General features: G+C 39.0%; 1 protein-coding gene across 8 annotated transcripts in view; it reads left to right on the top strand.

The window, feature by feature from the left end:
* ERC1 (ELKS/RAB6-interacting/CAST family member 1) overlaps positions 1-22,059 on the top strand; it is a 558,286-nt gene that overhangs the window by 510,135 nt on the left and 26,092 nt on the right. For all 8 annotated transcript variants that reach the window (XM_045071547.1, XM_045071554.1, XM_045071550.1 and 5 more), the window contains one exon: positions 2,492-2,680. In XM_045071547.1, coding sequence (XP_044927482.1) covers positions 2,492-2,680 — 189 coding nt within the window. The remainder of the gene's footprint in view (positions 1-2,491; positions 2,681-22,059) is intronic.

Here is a 22,059-nt window from a genome sequence, read left to right on the forward strand (position 1 = left end):
TTTGCCTATTCAAACAAACATTAATTACCTAAGATACCAGCTTTTTCAGCCTTGCAGTCCAGATGTGATAACAACTATAGATACACACACAGAGAATGGGAATAAGTGGAAATCCCAAAAGTGAACCCCCTCCCCAATTTGTTTTCAGTGTGTCAGTGAAAGAAGACAAGGCCAATCTAAAAAAAGAAAAAAGAAATAGGGGCTGCATTGCTTGGAGGCCTCAGGGATGTGGTATGTGGTAACAGAACCATGACTAGGGAGTTTAGTTACTAAGGTGCAAAGTGTGCATTATTTAAAGGAATACTGCTTTTAAAGATTATGCTTTAGAATTCTTTATAAAATTTTCTGCAGTGGGTATGCATTTATGATCAGAAATAAAATACAATTATTTTTGAGAGATAGGTGATGTTTGTGGAAAATTACCCAACTTCACCACTCTCCAAATCCTTTGCTTTCTTGACACAATTCCTTCTTGGGCTCCTACATGGTTCAGTTGGTTAAGCATCAGCCCTTGGCTTGGATCCTGATCCCAGGGTCCTGGGATGGAGTCCTGCATCAGGCTCCGTGTGTGCCTCTCACTCTGCCTCTCTCCCTCTCTCTCTTTCTCTCTCTCATGAGTAAATAAAATCTTAAAAAAGAAAAAGAAAGAAACAATCCATTCTGTGACTGGCAGTGTTCATATGTCTATCATAGGTAGGAAATGCTAATGAAGAACTGGTACCATGAGCCTGCTGCTAGGGCTCTTGTATACAGCCCAAGAACCTTCCACATCAGCCCCTAAATGTTAAACCTTATCCTTGAAGAATTGTGTATATGAGTTTAAAAAATAAAATAATGCTGAGTTGATCTACTTTCTCTGGTTTATATAGCCAGGCCTCAATTTCTATAATGTGTAATACTAGATAGGCCTAAACTCTGAACTCTCATCTTTTTGTAAGCTAAAGATTATTTTAGCCATTCAGCTCTCTTAATTACTTCATGGAAATAACAAAAAAACAGGAAATGTGATTTATTTATAAAGCAATCATTGAAAACCATGTTTTCTAGGAATACATGATATTTGAGTAGTACTCATAATATTGAATAGATTAACAGTATATCAAGCAAATATAAAGTGTGATACTATTAAAAGCTGAATTATAAAAGTTTATAAAAAGACGTGGAGGAAATCAATGTTGTAAATAGTAGTCTTGTTGGAACACTTATAGCCTATTTTATTATTTATTTTACACTTTTTCCCCATATTTTTCAGAGTCAAATATGTATTGATTTCATAATAAAAAATTTAAAACTTTGTTCATTTAAATACTCTGAAAGAGAAACAAAGGAAAGCAGCAGGAGCCAGCCTCTTAGGAGGCCAGGGAGAAATCAGTGTCACTTTTGAGAGTAATACCAGTCCTCGTTTCTGTAAATGAAGATTACTGAGCTCCTTATTCATTAGGTGGGTCAGAGGTGTCCTGTGCATGGAAAATGCCAGCCTAGTGAAATGCAACAGGTGCACTGTAAGCCCTGGGAACATTTTGAGAATTGCCAGCATTTTGGTGGGGCTTTGCAGCTCTCACAGCTGCTGTGTGTCAAGCAGGTGCTGCTCTAACACTTTAGCATTCTGAGATGTGAGATCCAGCCCAGCTCTTCCCAAGCACACCAGCCTTTGACCAACTACCAAGTACCTAATCAGAATGTTGTCATAAGGGCCGTCAGATGAATTTCTGGGCAGAAGCCATCTGTCATTTAATGTGTTTCCAAAGGGAGCAAAGAGATAGTTAATCATCCAGGGTGAAGGAAATACAAAAAAATAAAAAATAATAACATAGGACTGTTTTTCAAGAAAAACATCAAACCAGTCTTACAACTGAGAGAATTTCAAAGTCCTTGGCTGTGAGTCAGGTGTTTGGTGTTATATAAGGATTTATCAATCACTGTTTAGAAGGAATATCGGATAGCTCTGTGAAATGAATGAGGGGAGCTTAAGCCAGGTTGAGGCAGATTTAGTAATAAGTTCACTCATCACATCTCATGGCCAAGAAAAACATGCGCCTTCTCCAGAGACAGAATTTTTCTTCCATTCCAGGAAGAGAAGGAACATATGAAGTATATGTTGTCCAGGCTTTCAGTGAGCAAATTTCACTAGCAGTTTTTTGTAACCACTCATAAATAAATGGGAAGAGAAATCGTGAGGTAACTGGAGTCTTTCTGTATCAGGAATGTCATCTTTGTAAAAACAAGTTAGTCCTGTGTTTAATCCCCTGCCTAAATATGGAACTCTGTTGATAGACTAAGTCGACATTCCCTACCTGTCTCCAGAAACAGTTGGGTGTGACAGTGTAAATGTGCAAGTGTGTGGAACAGTATCTTTTATAATCCTGAAGATTTCAGTGGTGCTTAGAGGAGCTTTAGTCTTTGGTCAGCTTTCTTTGACTTGGGAGGCATGAAGATATTTGAACTTCTTGTTTCAGAATGACCTTGACTTTCCTCATTTTTTTCACTTCAGATCATCCAGCCCCTCTTAGAACTTGACCAAAATAGAAGCAAATTAAAGTTGTATATTGGACACCTGACAGCCCTCTGCCATGACCGAGACCCCCTGATCCTTCGTGGACTCACTCCACCAGCTTCCTATAATTTGGACGATGACCAGGCAGCTTGGGAGAATGAGCTGCAGAAGATGACCCAGGAACAGGTAAGCCCTCACTTGAACTTTGACAAGACCTTGTTAAAATTCAGCTGCTAGGGGCACCTGGGTGACTCAGTTGTTAGGCGTCTGCCTTCAGCTTGGGTCATGGTCCCGGGGTCCTGGGATTGAGCTGCACATCGGGCTGCCTGCTTCTCCCTCTCCCTCTGCCTACTGCTCCCCCTACTTAGCTCATTCTCTCTGTGTCAAATAAACAAATAAAATCTTAAAAAAAAAAAAAAATTCAGCTGCTACTTAGGTTGGTGCAATTAGAGCCCCTTGAGAAGTTCAGTGTTCAGATTCAAGATTCTTAGCAATGGGCAGTTCTTCAACAGATATAAGAATTACCGTTTGCAAGAAGTACCCTCAGTGTGACTTACTCAAGTATCAGAAAGGGCTGATTAGAGAGGTGAGGGTTGGAGTGCCTGGGTGGCTTAGTTAACGTCCAACTCTTGGTTTCTGCTCAGATCGTGATCTCAGGGTCTTGAGATGGAGCCCCAAGTTGGGCTCCATGCTCAGCAAAGAATCTGCTTGAGATTCTTTCTCTCTCCTTCTGTCCCTTCTGTGCTCATTGTCTCTCTCTCTCTCTCTCTCTCTAAAATAAATAAATCTTTGAGGGAAAAAAAAAAGGAGAGGGTTAAAGGTAGTCTGTTAATATGCTATACTTTATTTCATAAAAGTGATGACCACTAATAATTACGGCCACTGAAGGAAAATCTGAGCTAAGGATACTTTGATAAAGGATTTTTTTCAAGATTTTTTTATTATTCATTTGAGAGAAAGAGAGGTAGACCAAAAGACCCTTGGGGAGGGTCAGAGGGACACAGAGAAGCAGGCTCCCCACTAAGCGGGGAGCCAGACCTGGGGTGGGGGGATCAATCCCAGGATTCTGGGATCATGAGCTGAGCTGAAGGCAGATGCTTAACTCACTGAGCCACCCAGGTGCCCGCGGATAAAGGAGTCTTGACAAGTCAGTAGCAAGTATTTTCAGTTGTCTATAAGGAACAGTGGGTCACAACAGACTAAGTTTTTAAGTGAAAGAACCATTAGATGAATTAATTTAGGTGCTCTGCATGCTACATTTTCTACATACTATTGCCTGTAAAAATCCAGTGATTTTTGTTGTTGTTTGATAAAGAAAGGCTAGTCTGGAGATAAAAACTGAGGATAAAAGAAATAGATAGGGGCGTTTGGTGGCTCAGTCAGTTGAGCAACCAACTCTTGATTTCAGCTCAGGTCATGATCCTGAGATCCTGGGATTGAGCCCCAAGTTGGGTCCCTGCTCAGTGGGGAGTCTGCTTCTCTCTCTCCCATCGCCCCTTTTCCCCCGATTTATGCTTGCAAGTGTGCTCTCTCTCTCTCAAGTAAATAAAATCTTAAGAAAAAAGGGATAAAAATTGATGAGAATAGCAATAAAGAGCAGACATGGAGAGTGAAGGAAAGAAAACTAAATAAACAGAAAAAGAAAACAGTTTTAAAACATTAGCTCTGAGCTCCTTTAGTTGCTCTTCACAGAGGGGTTGATGATATCCCTAACTAGGCTACGATCATACCAACAGAGAGACTTAATTGTACTCATGTTGTAAATTTACTAAAATTCTCCAGAATTTTGAAGGTATATGCTATTTTCCAGCTAAATCCTTGCGATTTGTTAAACAGTCTTTGTTTACTCATAGTGTGTGAAGAAAAATTATGTTAAATACAGACACTTCCATGATATAATATTAAAGTCAACCCACAGATCAAGAAATACAGATTAGAGGCTTCGAGCTCTACTTACTTCTCCATGATATGGATATTGCCTCATAGTAGACATATTTAATAGCCTATAGTTTTCTGCTTTACACTATTTGATGAGTAAAGGTAAGACCTACCTCTCAAATTTAGCATGTTGCCATAGAAATTTTGAATTCCCTCTTGAAAGAGGGAAGAATGTAAAGGACAGAATAAAGTTGGACTCCCAATAGCTAAAGGATATTAATAGCCATGTAGTAAAAACGTAATTGAAAGCCCACTGGAAGCAGAATGCATGCCGAGTTAATTTTAAAAACTTTCACTTCCAAATTTTACAGAAGAACAGTGCTTCCTGTGACGCCTGAGTACTCAGTGAAGCATTTGCTTTCAACTCAGGTCAAGATCCATTCCTCTCCCAGGGTCCTGGGATTGAGTCACCTCAGGGCTCCCAGCTCAGCAGGGAGCCTCCTTCTCCCTCCCTCTGCTGGTCCCCCTGCTTGTGCGGTCTCGCTCGCACGTGCACTCTCTCTCTCTCTCTGTTAAATAAATAAATAAAATATTTTTAAAAAAAATAACAGTGCTTCTTAAAGCACTGACATAGTAATGTATCAAAATTGAACTGACATTAAATTATGTCTTTGTATAACAGCTTGTCTTTGAAATGAAAAAAGTATTTTTGCTTTGTTCTGTTTTTCAAATATGCTTCAATGGACTTAACGTAGTTTTTCTAAGGGAAAAAATACCTCCAGGGTGAGACCAAAATAGGAAATTTCAAACTAAGAATTTTTCGGAAAGTTTTAAATCAGTGAAACCAAGAATTCATTAATAGGCTTGCCATTATACATTATGTTACAATCAAGCTACTATAATCATCAAAAGAGTTTTGCTCACATACATGAATTGTGTTAATATGTTTCATCTTGACTGAGAACGTTCTTCAGTCACTGAAGTTATTGCCTAAGTCTCTTTAGCAGGCTTCCCTGGGAACCCTGAAAAAGAGAGGACTTAAGTTATCTGTAAAGAAATACAGCAACTAACACCACCTTCTGTAAGCTTCTCCTTGGGTGCTAAACATTGGTGGAGAAACCAGCCAATTTTCTTCCACCTCACCACACTAAGAATTGAAGGGAACAGTACAGGCTCTTGAGAAAGATGACCCCCTAGCACTGCAAAATGATTGGTCTGTGAAAATATTATGATCAAGGTTTACTATAGTTTTTGAAGCCCAGAAAACATAAGACGCGAATCATTGCCAAATACACACATTGGTTTATTTTGTGTAGAGGGGTGTGGTGTGTTTACATTTTTGTTTTGGGGAATGTAGAGGCCTCTGCAGCTGACATTTGTGTTTTCCAACTATGTGTGCCCAGTGCCTTTCACTGCCACTGTGTCTCCCCCCACCCAATAACACCCTCATGAGGACAGGAAAGAGCCTTGTCTATCCCCAGAATAATGCATAGCAAGTAGTATCTGCTCAGTAAGTATTTGTTGAATGAATAAGAGAAGACAGATTGGATAAACTCCATACTCCTTATTATATCCTACAAGGCTTTCTTTCATTGGCCTGTTTATTAAATGCACTTCTCTTCTCATCCTAGCCTTGAAGCATACCCAACCACTTAATTTTAAACTACTAAAAGTTTTTATACTTTTTCCCTTTTGCCTAATATGCCCTTCCCTACCTTGTCTCCCGACAATACCTAAATAGGAATCTATTTAGTTTTTAAGTTCAGCTCAGACATCATTTCTTCAATGTACGCATTCCTGAAACCCTAGACAGAATGTGCTGCTCCCACCTTGGCGTTTCTGTAGTACCTACGACAACTTGTTGTACTTGTTTTTATATCCATCTTCCCATTCTAGCCTTTCTGTTAAAGACATGAACTATATAATATAAATTAGCACCATATCAACAAGTACCACTTGCGCAGTAACTTAAATGAGTGAGTGAATTCTAGTGAGTTCTGCGTAGTTATCAGTGTTTTCTATTTGAGATTCTTATTTCTCCAACCAGGAAAATCTTCACTGCTGGAACCATGTCTTATATTTCTAAAGTGCCTAGCACAGTATTTGTTTCAAGTATATACTTAGTATATACATATATACACAATATATGTTCATACATACTTAGTGTATACTTATACACACAGTGTAAGTTTTGTATATACTTAGTGTGTACTTATATACACAGTGTATGTTTAATATATACTTAGCTGATTATTTATCTATTGGGCAACCCAAGACAGTTTCCTCCAGGCCTTTCAGTAGCTTTGGATAAGCTTACTATTGATGTCAGGAACCATTCAGACTCATCCTGAGTCATAACCCTGTAATCTGCAACAGCCCAGCCTATAGAAACGTAACCTTATATCTGAAGATTTACCAGAAATTGTTTTGTTTCCTTTGCCTTTTTAGAACATGGCTACCATACCAACTTAACTTACAGATTTGCTTATTTTTCTTACTTACTGGTTTTTGTTTTACATATCCTGAGGCTCTGTTATTAAGTGAATACACATTAATGATTATTATGTCATCTTGATGAATTAATTATTTTATTATTATGTGACAGTAACATAATCATTCCAGCTTTCTTTAGGTTAATATGCGCATGGTATATCTTTCTTCATATATTTGCTTTTAAACTGTCTGGGTCTTTATTATATAAAAAGAGTTTCTTGAAGATAGCATATATTCCACCAGCACTGGGTACAGGTCTAGGGGGCAAGGCTATGTCTTCCTCCTTGGTTCCAGAGAGCAGGGCTACCTCCTATGTTCAGTAGACCAGGCTATCACCCAGGGCCAGAGGGGTGGAGTTACCACCCCAGTGGACCTGGAGGACAGAACATCCAGCCAAAGAGGATTATTCTTGAGCCTTAAAACCTAATGGAGTTTACCCTATGAAGTTTTGAACTTGGCTTGGGATCCATGACCCTTTCTAAAATAGGAATGTCTAACCTATGCCTGTCCTACCATTGTATTTTAGAAGCAGATAATTTGTCTGATTTCAACAGATTCACATCTAGAGAGGAATTTTTGCCTCAGAGACTCAATGATGCCTTGAGTCTCCTCTGCCTTTGATTTAGAGGAGATTCCAGATTTAGAATTGAGGCTGAAAAGAGTTAAGACTTTTGGACTGTTGGGATGTGTTATGCATGTGAGAAGCACATGAATTTGGGGGGTATGAAGATGAGGTATTATGAGCTGAATTACATTCCCCAAAAATTGTATACCGAAGCCCTAACTCCCAGAATGTGATTGTATTTGGAGATAGAGCATTCAATTAGGTAATTAAGTTAAAATGAAGCTGATGAGGTAGGCCTCAATCCATTGTGACTGGTGTCCATATAAGAAGAGGAGATTAGAACCTAAAGAGAGATGCTAGGAATATGTAATCACAAAGGAAAAAAACATGTAAAAACACAGAAAGAAGGCAGTCATCTGCAAGCCAAGGAGAGAGCCTCAGAAGAAACCACCCTGCCAACACCTTGATCATGAACTTCTAACTTCCAGAACTATGAAAAAATACATTTTTTTTCTGAGTGTTGAGCTACCCAGTCTGTGGTACTTTGTCTAGCAGTTTTGCTAAATATGCCTTCTTTTTGAAAGATATTTTCTCTGGGTACAGAATTCTAGGTTGTCTGTTTTGTTTTTTAATACTTTAAAGATGCTGTTACATTTTCATCTGGCTTCCATAGTTTCAGATGAAAAGTCTTTTATATTCATATTTTTTTTTCTTGGTCATGTTTCTTTTTTATCTGACTGCTTTCAAGATTTTCTTTTTATCTTTTGTTTTCAGTCATTTGAAAATAATGTGGCTACTTGGATTTTTCTTTATATTTCCTGTTTGAACTAAAACCCTCTTTTGGATCTCTAAGTATCTTGAGTCTGTGTTTTGTTCGCTTTCATTAATTTTAGAAAATTCTTGGCCATTATTTCTTCAAATATGTTTTTGTCCTTTCCGTCTTCTTCTATAACTATAGTTGCATATTTGTTAGATCATCTAATCTTGTCCCACATCTTTTGTTTTGTTTTGTCTTTCATATTATATTTAGAGATTCCTGCTATCCTTTTGGATAGTTTCCATTGATCTGTCTTCAAGCTCACTTGGGTTTTTTGTGTGTCTCATAATTTTTTTATTAAATGGCAAATATTATATATGAACGAACAGTTGAAACTGAGGTCAATAATATTTTTATCTGGAAATAGGCATTCCTCTTTCATAAGACCTTTAGCATTGGAGACTATTCACATAAGGCAGTAATTGAGGGGCGCCTGGGTCGCTCAGTGTGTTAAGCCTCTGCCTTTGGCTCAGGTCATGATCTCAGTGTTCTGGGATCAAGCCCCACATTGGGCTCTCTGCTCAGCAGGGAGCCTGCTTACCCCACCTCCTCTGCCTGCCTCTCTGCCTACTTGTGATGTCTCTCTGTGTGTGTCAAATAAATAAATAAATCTTTTTTTTTTTTAAGTCAGTAATTGAGCTGGATTTGAGTTTTGTTTTTGCTGTTGTTACCTTCACTATATCACAGACTCCACATTTCCTGTTGAGTTACCACCATCACATCTTTAACATAAATTCTAGAGTATTGATTTTTTTTTTATTTTCCTACTTTGTTCTCAGCTTTTAGCAGGTTCCTGATGCCTGTGTCACAGAGGGCTCTTGTTGTATGCCTTTGCCCTTCTCCAGGTGGCAGACTGCTTTTGTTTCTCAGTCCAATACTCATGGGGGGAGGGGCAGGGGAATTTCTTCATTTTTCTGCTCCAGACTTAGTCTTAGGCAGCCTCAGTTTCAGTGTTCCTGCCCCATCTCCAGTGACAGACAATTCTCCCTGCTCTTTAGTGCAAGGTCTAGACTGCGGAAAGATTTCTTGCCCTTCCCCAGTAGCAGCAGACTTCTGCTTTGAATCAGTTAAGACAATGGGGGCATGGTAGACTTTCTGTCTCTTCTCTGGTGATAGATTTCTTTGCCTAGTGTCAATGCAGAAGGTAGGCTGGATTTTTTACTACTATAGTGGCAGCCAGTCTTTGCCTAGGAACAGGGGTCATGGGGGCTCCTACTCTGCTCCTCATAGCACACAGCTTTTCTTGTCAAAACAAGGTTAGGCTCTAGCACTTCTGCAGCACATGATTTTCGCTTTATATCAGAAAAGAGTCCAGGGTCAAAGTGTACCTTGGGTGCCTGTCTTTTCATGGCAGCCATTACCACTTATGCTCAAACAGGGCCCAGAGTGTGGAAAGACTTCTAGTGCTTCTGCTTTACCCTCAAACCTTGCCAGGCCCCACATTCCTGTATCATAGAGGGAGGACTGTCTCAGGATTCCTGCTCTGCCCCTTATCTTTCTAACAAATATACTGTGACATCCAGTAGAATTATTAGGAAATATGAGGATTGATACCATTTTTATTTTTGGTATTGCATAAAATTGACAGAACTGGCATTGACTTACCCTGATAAGTCCTTTTTGGAAAGGTAGAAGATTGTGTAGGCCCATAGCACTATTAAGGTTTTTTTTTTTTTTTCAACCTGTCAGACTTAATAGGTTGGTAGCTTAATCGTAATTATAGGATAGCTAGATGGCAGAATGTGATGAATTCTTTCTAGGCTCTGCCTTGAAACAGTTCACACAGTGACTTTTTCTGAATTTTGTCAGTCTTCCCCCAAATTTTATACTCTCTGGAGTTGTCTTTAGTTAAAAGTTTTGATTGGACTGAACTTGATAGATAGGTACATGGATAACAGGCAAGCGTATATACATTAGTGCTACTGGTATCAGCCTCATGGGAGATGATAAGTGGTAGATTTTAGTTCCTCATTATTTTCAGTTATTATTTTACTAAGACTCTGTCTCATGAGCCCCTATCAACCTTGGAATTTTCACTTGTTCTAAAATCTTGAACATGAAAAATTCTGACCCTACATCTCTAATCATATCTGGGCTTTCTTAATTTCAGGCTTCCTATCATACTGTGTCCATGTTGTTATCTATGAGAGCAATCTTAAATATACATATTTTAGGAATCACAAAAATGTTTTGCAGAAGATTGAGAAAACCTATAGTTGCCATTTTTTATGTTATATGTATTTGGTTGCAGATTTGGTCCATATGTTCTTCTCTGTGTGTGGTTGTACCAAATTATTTTTAATGAAATTTCTTAAGCATTCAGACAAAGTAGAGAGATTAATATAACATCAACTTTATACTCAGAATTAGCAAATATTACTTTGTTATATCTACTTCAGGGGTTTTTTAATACTAAATATAGTTAAAGTCTTTATGCCCCTTCTCAGTTTCATTTTTCCTTTTTCATCTATAGTGGCAATCACTATCCAAATCTGGTGTGCATTTTTTCAGTCTACATTTTTACCTTTTTAATAAAAAACACTTACTTGTTTCTATAAACAATATGTAATATTGTTTACTGTGATACAAATTTGGAATGAATGATACCAAACTACTTAGGCTATAAATCTTACACCATTTTACATATAATTCTGGAGCCCCGAAGAAGCTTTCTTTGAAAAAATAGATTGAGGTAGTGTCAAAGTAGAATGCTATTATGGTACAAAGTGGCTAGTGCTAAGAAGAAGTTTTGTTAAGTTCAGTTTTAGATTTTAACATCTTCTCTGTTTATTTTAGTCCCCATATTTGATCACTGTCTGTTATCTTCCAGAATCACAGCTCATAATGGCAATTCCAGATCTGTGTTTCCCACACTACACTTCTACCCACTTCTCCTGCATAAGGTGCCTTTATTTCTTTGCCAGACCCTCTTGCCACCTCACCTCTTGGACAGGAAATCTTGTTAGTGTCTCCCTGAGTCCAGCATTGACACTAGCTAACATATGACAATTTAATCTACTCAAGGAGTTGGGTTATTGGTTCTTAGGGCAAGTATTACAGAACCATGGAAATTGGTGAATTTTCACCTAAAACTTGTCAGTGTATACAGACAATTAGAGGCTTTAAATTTTCAGACTTATTTTCATTGAGCTCAAGAATTTGGGTCTTGATGTATTTGGGATGGATACTGATGAGTTTAACGCAAGTGTTACATATGTCTTTTAAAAGGTTATATCGAACATACACTACATATCATCTCCTTGGTTTCAGAAAAATACGACAAGGTGGGACACTCCAGATAATTGCAGGTGCAGATATTAGAAAGACCACACCCCTATGTGTAAGCTTTCTCATAGCTGCAAGTGATTGTATCAGACTTTACAATGAGGTGAGGAAATATTTACAAGTCTCCAATGGCTCTCCTATTCATACACTTCTGTGTTGTATAACATGATTTCCCTGCAACAATGAACAACTTTTCAACTTGTCACCAGCACAGTGGCTCATAGAAAGTGAATGTGGTGACCAGGGTGGAGCATAATATTATTCATGGGTCAGAGTACCCTGATTTGAAGATATTGTATGTATTGTGATGTACACACACTGGCCAGAGTCAATATAGTCACCAAAGACTAAATAGATTCATTTGGGAATACCTATAGTTAATTGTACCCACTTTTCAGTATTTTGGTTTGCAGGTGAATGGATACATGCATACATACTTTATATTTTAAGGACTTCATGTTTGAGTCCTATTCCTTTGGGCTTCTGTCTCTACACTGTACCAGGCATACATTGTTCAAATAATGAATTTAAGGCTATTTCATCTCCAGCTGCGATTTTGTCAAGGTCAGACAACCACGTAAACTTGGAACAGGTCACATTTGAGATCATTTGTGGCCAGAGAAAGCTTGTTTTTAAATATCTTGTATACATGAAAGAACCATTATTTTATCTTTGAGATAATTTTTTCTAGCTCACATTATTTTTACTTCTTATCATAAAATTAAGAAGTTATATTCACAATATTATATTCATTCAGCTTTGAGGTTAAAGGGAGCCATGTTCCAAAAGGATGGAATGAATAATCAGAAATCAGTCTAGGGCGCCTGGGTGGCTCAGATGGTTAAGCGTCTGTCTTCTGCTCAGGAGGGTCCTGGGATCGAGTCCCGCATCAGGCTCCCTACTCAGCGGGAAGTCTGCTTCTCTTTCTCCCTCTACCTCTCCCCCAGCTTGTGCTCTTTCTCTCTCTCTCTCAAATAAATAAATAAAATCTTTAAAAAAAAAAAAAGAACTCAGTCTAAATCTTACAATACTCCAAATTGAGTGAGTAGTCTCGAAGCAATTCTTCTCTGAAGGAATAGAGGATATCAGAATCTCCTGAAGAACTGTCCTCAACTCTGCCTTCCCATCTTCATGATTCTAATAATCAAGGGGAAATGAGGTTAGAGAAAAATAAGGCAAATCCCGAAGTGAGCTCTCAGGCACTGTCAAAAGAGGAGTTTGATTGGTTATACAGTCTGTAGTGTCTCACAAGATTAAAACAAACTGGGATTCCCCATGGGTCCTCATCTAGGATCAAATTATAAGCTGCATCTTCAACCTTCTTCTGGTATACACAACAGTGAGTTTTATAGGCTTTTTTTTTTTTTTAACATCTCAACAATATAATAACACCAGAGTTCATTTAAATAGAAATGACGTTAAGGAGATCCTAAATATTGCTGCCCAAGTACTCAGATATTCAGGACTCCTTGGAGACATGTTGAGTCTAACGCCGTGTGTGGCATAGCACAACATAAATCTAGAACATCTCACTATACCAGAAAGTAAGGAAGTGTTCCAAGAGTGGTAGAATATATCAAAAGGACATGGGGCTGTCAATGGCAAAAATTTTGGAGAATGTGAACAACAAAATCAATATTGATAATAGATTATAACCCATTGAATAAAATAGAAATCTATAAATCTATACTGGTATAAAAATGTAAATGGATAAACAAAGGGGAGGGAAAGGAAAGCTTTATCCTGTGAGAGAATGTGAGCTAATAAAGGAGGAAGGAATGATGGAATTAGAGAACCACGATTTGGCAACCATCTTAGTAATAACTGCTTTGGGCAAGAATCATCAAGAAATGTGAAAACCAGTAGATAAAAGTTTATATTTGCATAGTCTGAAGGTATCTCTTCATTAATAAAGTATTTCACTTAGCATAAAACTCTTTTAGTTAATTTACATTGGAAGAATCTAATAAATAACATTTAAACCAAATGACTAAAGTTAACGTCACCATTAGTGGGACAAATCAGCATTACATGTTTTCTGATAATATGCACTGAGAAGAACTCAGATTTCTGCCAAACAATATGTAATCTAAATTTAACAATTAGGAAGCATATACAAAGTTACATGTAGATATAATAAATGAATGATAAAGCAAAGATAGTGAAATATTAGCAATTAAGTAATCTGGGTGAACGGTTGGACAGTTCTAGTATTCTTGCAACTTTTCTGTAAGTTTGAAATTTTTCAAAATAAAAAGAATTAGGGGGGCGCCTGGGTGGCTCAGTGGGTTGGGGCCTCTGCCTTCGGCTCGGGTCGTGATCCCAGGGTCCTTCTATCGAGCCCCGCATCAGGCTCGCTGCTCAGCGGGAAGCCTGCTTCTCCCTCTCTTTCTGCCTGCCTCCCTGCCTACTTGTGATCTCTGTCAAATAAATAAATTAAAATCTTTTAAAGAAATAAAACAGAATTGGAGGACAATTGGGTGGCTCACTCAGCTGGGCATCTGCCTTTGGCTCAGGTCATCATCCCAGGGCCCTGGGATTGAGTCCCTCATCCGGCTCCTTGCTCAGTGGGGAGCCTACTTCTCCCTCTGGCTGCTGCTCCCCCTGCTTGTTCTCTCTCTTTCACTGACAAATAAATGAAAAATTGTTTTAAATAATTTAAATAAAATTAAAATTTAGGTCAGTAAATATGGGGTTCAGATTTTCATCATCTTGTGAAAATGGAGATGCCTAAGAGTATTGAAAATATTAAGAAGTGTCTAGACAACTCTAAAATATTACCTATAGGCAGCAACAAGATGATACAATCAGTTACAGAATGAACTTTTTGTATATTGACTGATTCAGTGTGGGGTAGACATAAGAAGGCAGTTTTTTTTAGTTAAAAAAAAAATCTTACTAGATCTGTCAGAAAAAAAAAATGGACAGCTGTATATGAAATCAGTTCTTTACTGGAGGAGAAACTGCTCAGTTGGATTGTATAAGGAATTCAGCATTGGGAGAGAATTTGAGTCAGATTATTTGTAAGGTTGGTTTTTCACCCCCCCAACCCTGATTGTCTATTATTCTAACATAAACACCCTCCCCAAATTTTAGGACTGCATTTGAATGTGACATTGTAGCTCAAGCAAAAAATGAAATAATTAGGGGTGCCTGGGTGGCTCTGTGGGTTAAAGCCTCTGCCTTCAGTCAGGTCATAATCCCACAGTCCTGGGATCAAGCCCCACATCAGGGTCTCTGCTCAGCAGGAAGCCTGCTTCCTCCTCTCTCTCTCTCTGCCTGCCTCTCTGCCTACTTGTGATCTCTATCTGTCAAATAAATAAATAACATCTTTTAAAAAAATGAAATAATTAGAAGACTTAAAAAGAAGAAAATAGAAATATTTTAAAAATAAACAATTGTTTCAAAAGGGCAGCTTACATAGAAAAAAATAAAGATGTAGAACTCAATTATAGGGTTAAGGCTTTTGTCTAAATGGTGAGGAAGCCTGTGTTTCTCCTTTTTTCTATTTCTTCTGAGAGCAAAATGAGAGAGTATATTAAATTATATAAAGAAATATTTCAGTTAAACAAGGAAGGATCTGTGAACATGGAATTAATTTCAAAGGGCTGTCTTAGAATTTCCTTTCAGAGAGATTTAAAAACTAACGTTGAGTCTAGACATTTAGTGCCCCTCCCTAACCCCATCATACTTGTCAATATTGTGCCCATTTGATACAGATCATCTCATACTATCAGTAAATATATATAGCCTATATAATGAATGATTGAATATTTTTAAAAAGCGGGAGTTTTCATTTTTAAAACTTTAATTTTAAAATTAAAATTTAAAATTAAAACTAAAATTTTAATTTTAATTTTAGGTAAAGTCAGTGTTTTGGGTTCTAAAATTGTGCCTTTGTAAACAAGGATTAGCAATGGGTAGTTGTTTTAAGGACTTTAATTTAAAAATGTCTTTTAATTTCAGGTATTAGCCACATGCATATATATAGCTATAAGTACCCTCACTTTAGCAGGCATAGAAATGTAAAACACTAAACAGAACATTTTTTTCAAAATTGGACTTTATCAAATCTTTAAACTTGTGTTCATCAAAATGCTGGGAGAAAAATATCCACCGTGTGTGTTAAGCAAAGAACTTCCATGAGAAGATATTTTAAAAGTCTATAAAAAAAGATAAAATAATAAAATTTTTAAGCAGGCAAGACTTGATTGAATAGACACTTTGCAAGAAAAAGATACACAAACTAGGCACATAAAAAATGCTCACACAGGTTCCTCAAAATGTTGAAAATAGAACTGCCCTATGACCCAGCAATTGCACTATTGGGTATTTACCCTAAAGATACAAATGTAGTGATCCAAAGGGACACATGCACCCGAATGTTTATAGCAGCAATGTCCACAATAGCCAAACTATGGAAAGAACCTAGATGTCCATCAACAGATGAATGGATCAAGAAGATGTGGTATATATACACAATGGAATACTATGCAGCCATCAAAAGAAATGAAATCTTGCCATTTGCAACAACATGGATGGAACTAGAGCGTATCATGCTTAGCGAAATAAGTCAAGCAGAGAAAGACAACTATCATATGATCTCCCTGATATGAGGAAGTGGTGATGCAACATGGAGGCTTAAGTGGGTAGAAGAAGAATAAATGAAACAAGATGGGATTGGGAGGGAGACAAACCATAAGTGACTCTTAATCTCACAAAACAAACTGAGGGTTGCCGGGGGGAGGGGGTTTGGGAGAAGGGGGTGGGATTATGGACATTGGGGAGGGTATGTGCTTTGGTGAGTGCTGTGAAGTGTGTAAACCTGGTGATTCACAGACCTGTACCCCTGGGGATAAAAATATATGTTTATAAAAAATAAAAAATTAAAAAAAAAAAAAATGCTCACACAGTTGAAAGCCACAATGAGATTGTACTAACTACAGTCCCACAAAAAAAAATGGTTGAAATTAACAAAACTGGTAATACTGGTTGTTAGTTGGGGATGTGGAGTGACTGTAACTCTGAGAAATTGCTGGTAAGAATTTAAAGTAGTATAAGACTTTGGGAAACTGTTAGGCAGTTTCTTTTTTTTTTTTTTTTTTTTTTTTAAAGATTTTATTTATTTATTTGACAGAGAGAGATCACAAGTAGGCAGAGAGGCAGGCAGAGAGAGAGAGGAGGAAGCAGGCTCCCTGCTGAGCAGAGAGCCCGATGCGGGACTCGATCCCAGGACCCTGAGATCATGACCTGAGCCGAAGGCAGCGGCTTAACCCACTGAGCCACCCAGGCGCCCAATTAGGCAGTTTCTTATTAAGTTAGATATACTCCTATAACTCAAGAGAAGTGTCCACAAAAAGATGAATACAGGAGTGTTCATAACAACTTTATTTGTAAAAGCCCAAAACTGGAGACAATACATGTGTTCATTGATAAAATAGATATTTTTAATTATTTTGTGTCATGTAATGGAAACTAAACAATAAATGACAGTGAACCAATATAGGCAACTTTACAAATGAACCTCAGAAACACTCTCAAGCAAAAGAAGGCAGTTACAAAATAAAATGTAATTAATGTATGATTTCACTTATATAACAATTTATGAACAGGGTAAACAATCTATGGTGGTAAAAATTAGAACACTGATTACCAAAGGAATTGACTAAAAAAGAGAGTACGAGAGACTTTCTGGGATGTTGAAAATGTTTGGTTGTGGAGACAGTTTATGTGAACATATGGATTTATCGAAATTCACCAGATTGTACACTTAAAGATCCATGCATTTCACAATATGTCAATGATAGTTAAAAGGAAGACAGAAGGCGCCTGGCTGGCCCAGTCAGAAGAGCATGTGACTCTTGATCCTTGGGGTCGTGAGTTTGAGCCCCATGTTGGGCATGGAGCCTACTTTTAAAAAATAAACTTTTTTTTTTAAAGTTAATAAAAAATGAAAACAGGAAGAGCATACCCCACTACCAGTCTCTTTTTAACTTATTAAAGCAGTTTGACTGATAAGCAGCATCTGCTAAAAAGCTAAAAATGGAATTTCTCCTTAGAGTGCAAATTTTTTTTTTTCCACCATGAATGCCAGCCTCCCATCAGGGGCCCAACCACACTGGAATGAACTTGTATCAGCCAGCCTGCTCTGTGGGTCATGGAGCTTTGGATTCCAGCTCCCTTTCCCAGCACTCTGTCCCATTTTTTAATTTCCAGGGAAGTATTGTTCTAAAACTTGGCTCAGACCTTGTCCTCTCCTTGGATTCCTTCTTCCATTTGTTTTCTTGATTTTGATCAATCACTCTTTGGCTTATATCCCTCTCTTTTCAAGGTGGTGAATCAGGGGGGTTTAATGCTAGGGCAGTATTGGGCACAGAACCTAGAAGTCATCTCCCTCACTCAGGGAAGGCATCAATCACCCGTCACAACATGACATTTCATTCTTCTCTCTTGAATGCATTTGCACAGATTGTTGTCCCACACAAGTGAGCCAAATGGACTTATGCGCTATTGGGGGACAAGAGATGGGGGCAGCAGGAAGGGAAAATAAAGGGAGAAAGAAAAAGAATGGTTCTTTGTGGGGCAACAAACTTTGTTCTGGTTCCCAGCCTGACTGTTTCTGATCTGGTTTTCTTCTTTCTGGGATGTTTGAACTTGTTTCCTCAGCTCCGATGTTGAACTCTTGTCCAAAAAACTAAGAGCAGCAGAGTGTGAGAGGCTGAGAGAGGCAAGGCCAGCAATCCAGCAAAAATAAATGCAGAGCTGTGAAGATAAATGTGTGTCTGTATAGGAACTGGGCTTGAGAATGGGTGTGTGTGTGTGTGTGTGTGTGTGTGTGTGTGTCTCTCTCAACAAATTTATGAGAAACACCCTGTGGAGTAGCCTCACCGCTTCTCTCCCTCTGCTTTCACAGAGTCTGGCACTTTCTCCTCCCTCTGACAGCTGCCATTAACCTTTTTCTGCAAAGAGCAGAGTATCTTGCCAGTTGGATGTTGAAAATCTGGCAGAGACAAGCTTGTTCAAAAAAAGGAGGGAGGAAGATAGGGAAGAGCTTGGCAGACACCATAAGAGAGGATGGGGGCTGACAGGGTGCTAAGCTGGACTACGGGACATAAAACTGTTGCCTTACTTCTGATAAAACCCCCAAAAGCTGAGTTGGGCAAAGGAAGAAGAAATGAGGATTTGAATACAGAGGTGGTAAGGACCTCTTACGTAGCTGAAAGGACACAGTTACTAAGTTTTATTTGCAGCTCCCCAAACTCCCAAAACTACAAACTCTGTGCAGAATGTAGAATAATCTTGCTTATGGAGAGAGAGAGAGAGAATATTAAGAGACCCAGCTAGACCAAAACTTTTTTTGATAGAAAAGATCTCTCCAACCCTTTCCTTTCTTAACTTGTCTCAGAGAAGGGGACTTCTCCTGTTTCTGTTTTGTTGCAGGTCTTTCCCTCTGCTTCTTGACTAGGATAGCTCTTGGTCCTCATTACTGGGGCCTAACCCCAACAAGCCTGGACTAAATAAAAGTGAGCATAAAACACCTACTCTGAGTTCACCTCATGTGTCCTTGGCTTTGCAGCGAAGAAGGCAAGAACGTTTTTTTAGTCCCGTTTTTATTAGCTTGGTCTTGCGCTGGACTCTTCAAAGTTCTAAAATATGAATATGGAATATTTTGTTAATTACAAACCTCTGTATTTATAGAGATCCTAATGTTTTCTAGCTGCCCTAATTGCATTTTCCCCTTTGTTATTTAAAGTATTCCCATGGGAGAAGAGGTTAATACTCCTGATATCCTAGAGCTCCTATAGAAGCAATTATTTACCATCTTGGAATTTTAATGAGTCTTGACAATTACTATAGTCCAGTATATTAAACACAGGTCTGTCGTCTCCAGTGTCATCTTATAGAGGTAATGCTCTCCCAACTAAGCAAGGAGAAAATTAATCCTATGGATACAAAACAAAATAAAATAAAACAAAAAAAACCATGACCAGCATAGACAGTGCAAATTTTAAAGCCAGTGGAACTTAGAAACTTTGGAAATGACAGTTTTTTGGTCTCGTCAGAGCATTTGAAATAAATGGCCCTTAGCTTTCTTCCAAACTATTTAATTCTTTACCAGTGGTTTGGTGGGACAGTCCAGAAATAGAAGTAACTTAAATTTTTTATGGGTAGTATCTCCTGTGGTGTATGCCAGGGGCTCTCAGCCATGTTTGTGCCCCAACACCCCAAAAGGATACAAGGCTCCTATGGTAACAGGGCTAGATGCAACAATAATTCTCTCAGGGAAACCTGTTTAAACTTAGGAAAAAACAAAGGTGTAGGACTGCACTCCTCTCAAGTGGGGCATGATCTCTTAGGTGTAAAATCAAAAGGGTACCCTGCAATATAAGCAATCTTCAGTCTCCATACAGGCAGTACTGTCATTCCTGACTTGGTTTCCTGTGCCCTATAACTTATAATGCCCCACTTCCAGAGAGTAGGGGGAAATGCTGCCACAACCTCCCTTCCTGTATTAGTCACTCATCTGAGGAGTCCCTGCTACGTGAATGAGCCAGCCCTCCTCAGCAGCCACTGGCTGCCATTCTAGCTATTGCTGTTACTCCCTGAGCCTCTAAGAGAACCTCCTGTACCCCTTATAGAACGTCCTGCTGCTGGAGCCGCCTCCATAGAATGAGGTTTTCTGCCAAGCAGAGATGGGACTGGGCCACACTCACTTGCTACTGCGGCAAGCAAAGACGTATTTCTAATGTCTGGAGTTAGAACCCAGAAGGGATCTTCCAACATGTAAAATGTTATGAATGGTGGTTAAGTTCCACGACCCCATACACCAACAATACTGTATTTGTTTGCAGGGCTGCCATAACGAAATACCACAGACAGGGTTGCTTGAACAACAGTAATTAATTTCTTACAATTTTGGAAGCTAGCAGTCCCAAGATCAAGGTGTGGGCAGGGTTGGTTCCTCCTGAGGCCTCTGTCCTTGGCTGACAGACGGCCACCTCCTCGCTGTACCCTGACACAGCCATCCTTCATGTACACACATCCTTGATGTCTCTGGGTCCAGATTTCCTCCCCTTCTTCACAAGGACACCAGCCGTTGCAACCAGACACCCCCTACCAAACTCATCTGAACTGTTACCTCTTTAAATACACCTCTTTAAGTCTCCGCCTACAGGCACCTTCTGAGGCTATGGGATTAGAGCTTCAACATGTGAGTTGAGGGAGGGAGCATGATTTGGCCCATAACAAGCATTATGGTCAGTAGTCTTGTGGGGACTACTTGGGAACCTAACTACCACTTAGGTAATTGTTTCTGGCTTTCAGACAACCGACTTTCAAATGGACTCTGGAAACGGCATTCCAAATAAATCATGGGGCCCTGCCTATTAAAAGGTAGGGGGGTACTGCGCAGTTGGTTACTCACATCCACTAATTACAGAGTACTCCCTCAAGGGGGTTGCAGAGCATGCTGGTGATTTCAGTCCAGAATACTGTATGAAAAGAACTTGGTAACTGGACTGTTCTTAAAAACCTGTGTAATCTACATAAAGGCACAAAGCAGGGGGAGTGACAGGGAGCGGAGATCTCACTGTAATTTTAGTGATGATCAGGAGCCCTAAAGATTAGATTTTGAGGGGCGCCTGGGTGGCTCAAGTCAGTTAAGCATCGGCCTTCGGCTCGGGTCATGATCCCGGGGTCCTGGGATGGAGTCCCACATGGGGCTGCTGGCTCTGCGGGAACTCGCTTCACCCTCTCCCTGTCACTCCCCCTGCTTGTGTGCGCTCTCTCTCTCTCTGTCAAATAAATAAATAAATCTTTAAAAAAAAAAAAAGATTAGGTTTTGATTGATGAATTAGGTTTTAACGTTATCAGACTAAAGAAAAACCTTACTTTTTCGTTGAGAATTTATTTTTAGGTAGTCTCTATACAACCCCAAGATCAAGAATCACATGCTCCACTGACTGAGCCAGCCAGGCACCCCTATTTTTACTCTTTTTTTTTTTAATATTTTATTTATTTATTAGAAAGAGCATGAGGGAGTAGGGGAGGGCAAAGGGAGAGGGAGAAGCAGAATCTTCACTGAGCAAGGAGTCCAGTGCAGGGCTCAATCCCAGGACTTTGGGATCATGACCTGAGCTGAAGGCAGACACTTAACTGACTGAACCACTCAGGCGCCCCTAATCCTACCCTTTTCTTTTAATTATTTTTATTAACATATATTATTTGCCCCAGGGGTACAGGTCTGTGGATCATCAGGCTTACACATTTCACAGCACTCACCATAGTACATACCCTCCCCAATGTCCATAACCCAACCACCCTCTCCATACCCCCCCAGCAACCCTCAGTTTGTTTTGTGAGATTAAGAGTCTCTTACGGTTTGTCTCCCTCTTTTTTCTTTCCCTACCCCAAAACCCCCCACTCTGCCTCTCAAATTCCTCATATCAGGGAGATCATATGATCATTGTCTGTCTCTGATTGACTTAATTCACTAAGCATAATACCCTCTAGTTCCATCCACGCTGT

This window comes from Mustela putorius, unplaced genomic scaffold (genome assembly GCF_011764305.1).
Source record: "Mustela putorius furo isolate JIRA1106 unplaced genomic scaffold, ASM1176430v1.1 tig00003988_pilon_pilon_pilon, whole genome shotgun sequence".
NCBI classification, from domain to species: domain Eukaryota; kingdom Metazoa; phylum Chordata; class Mammalia; order Carnivora; family Mustelidae; genus Mustela; species Mustela putorius.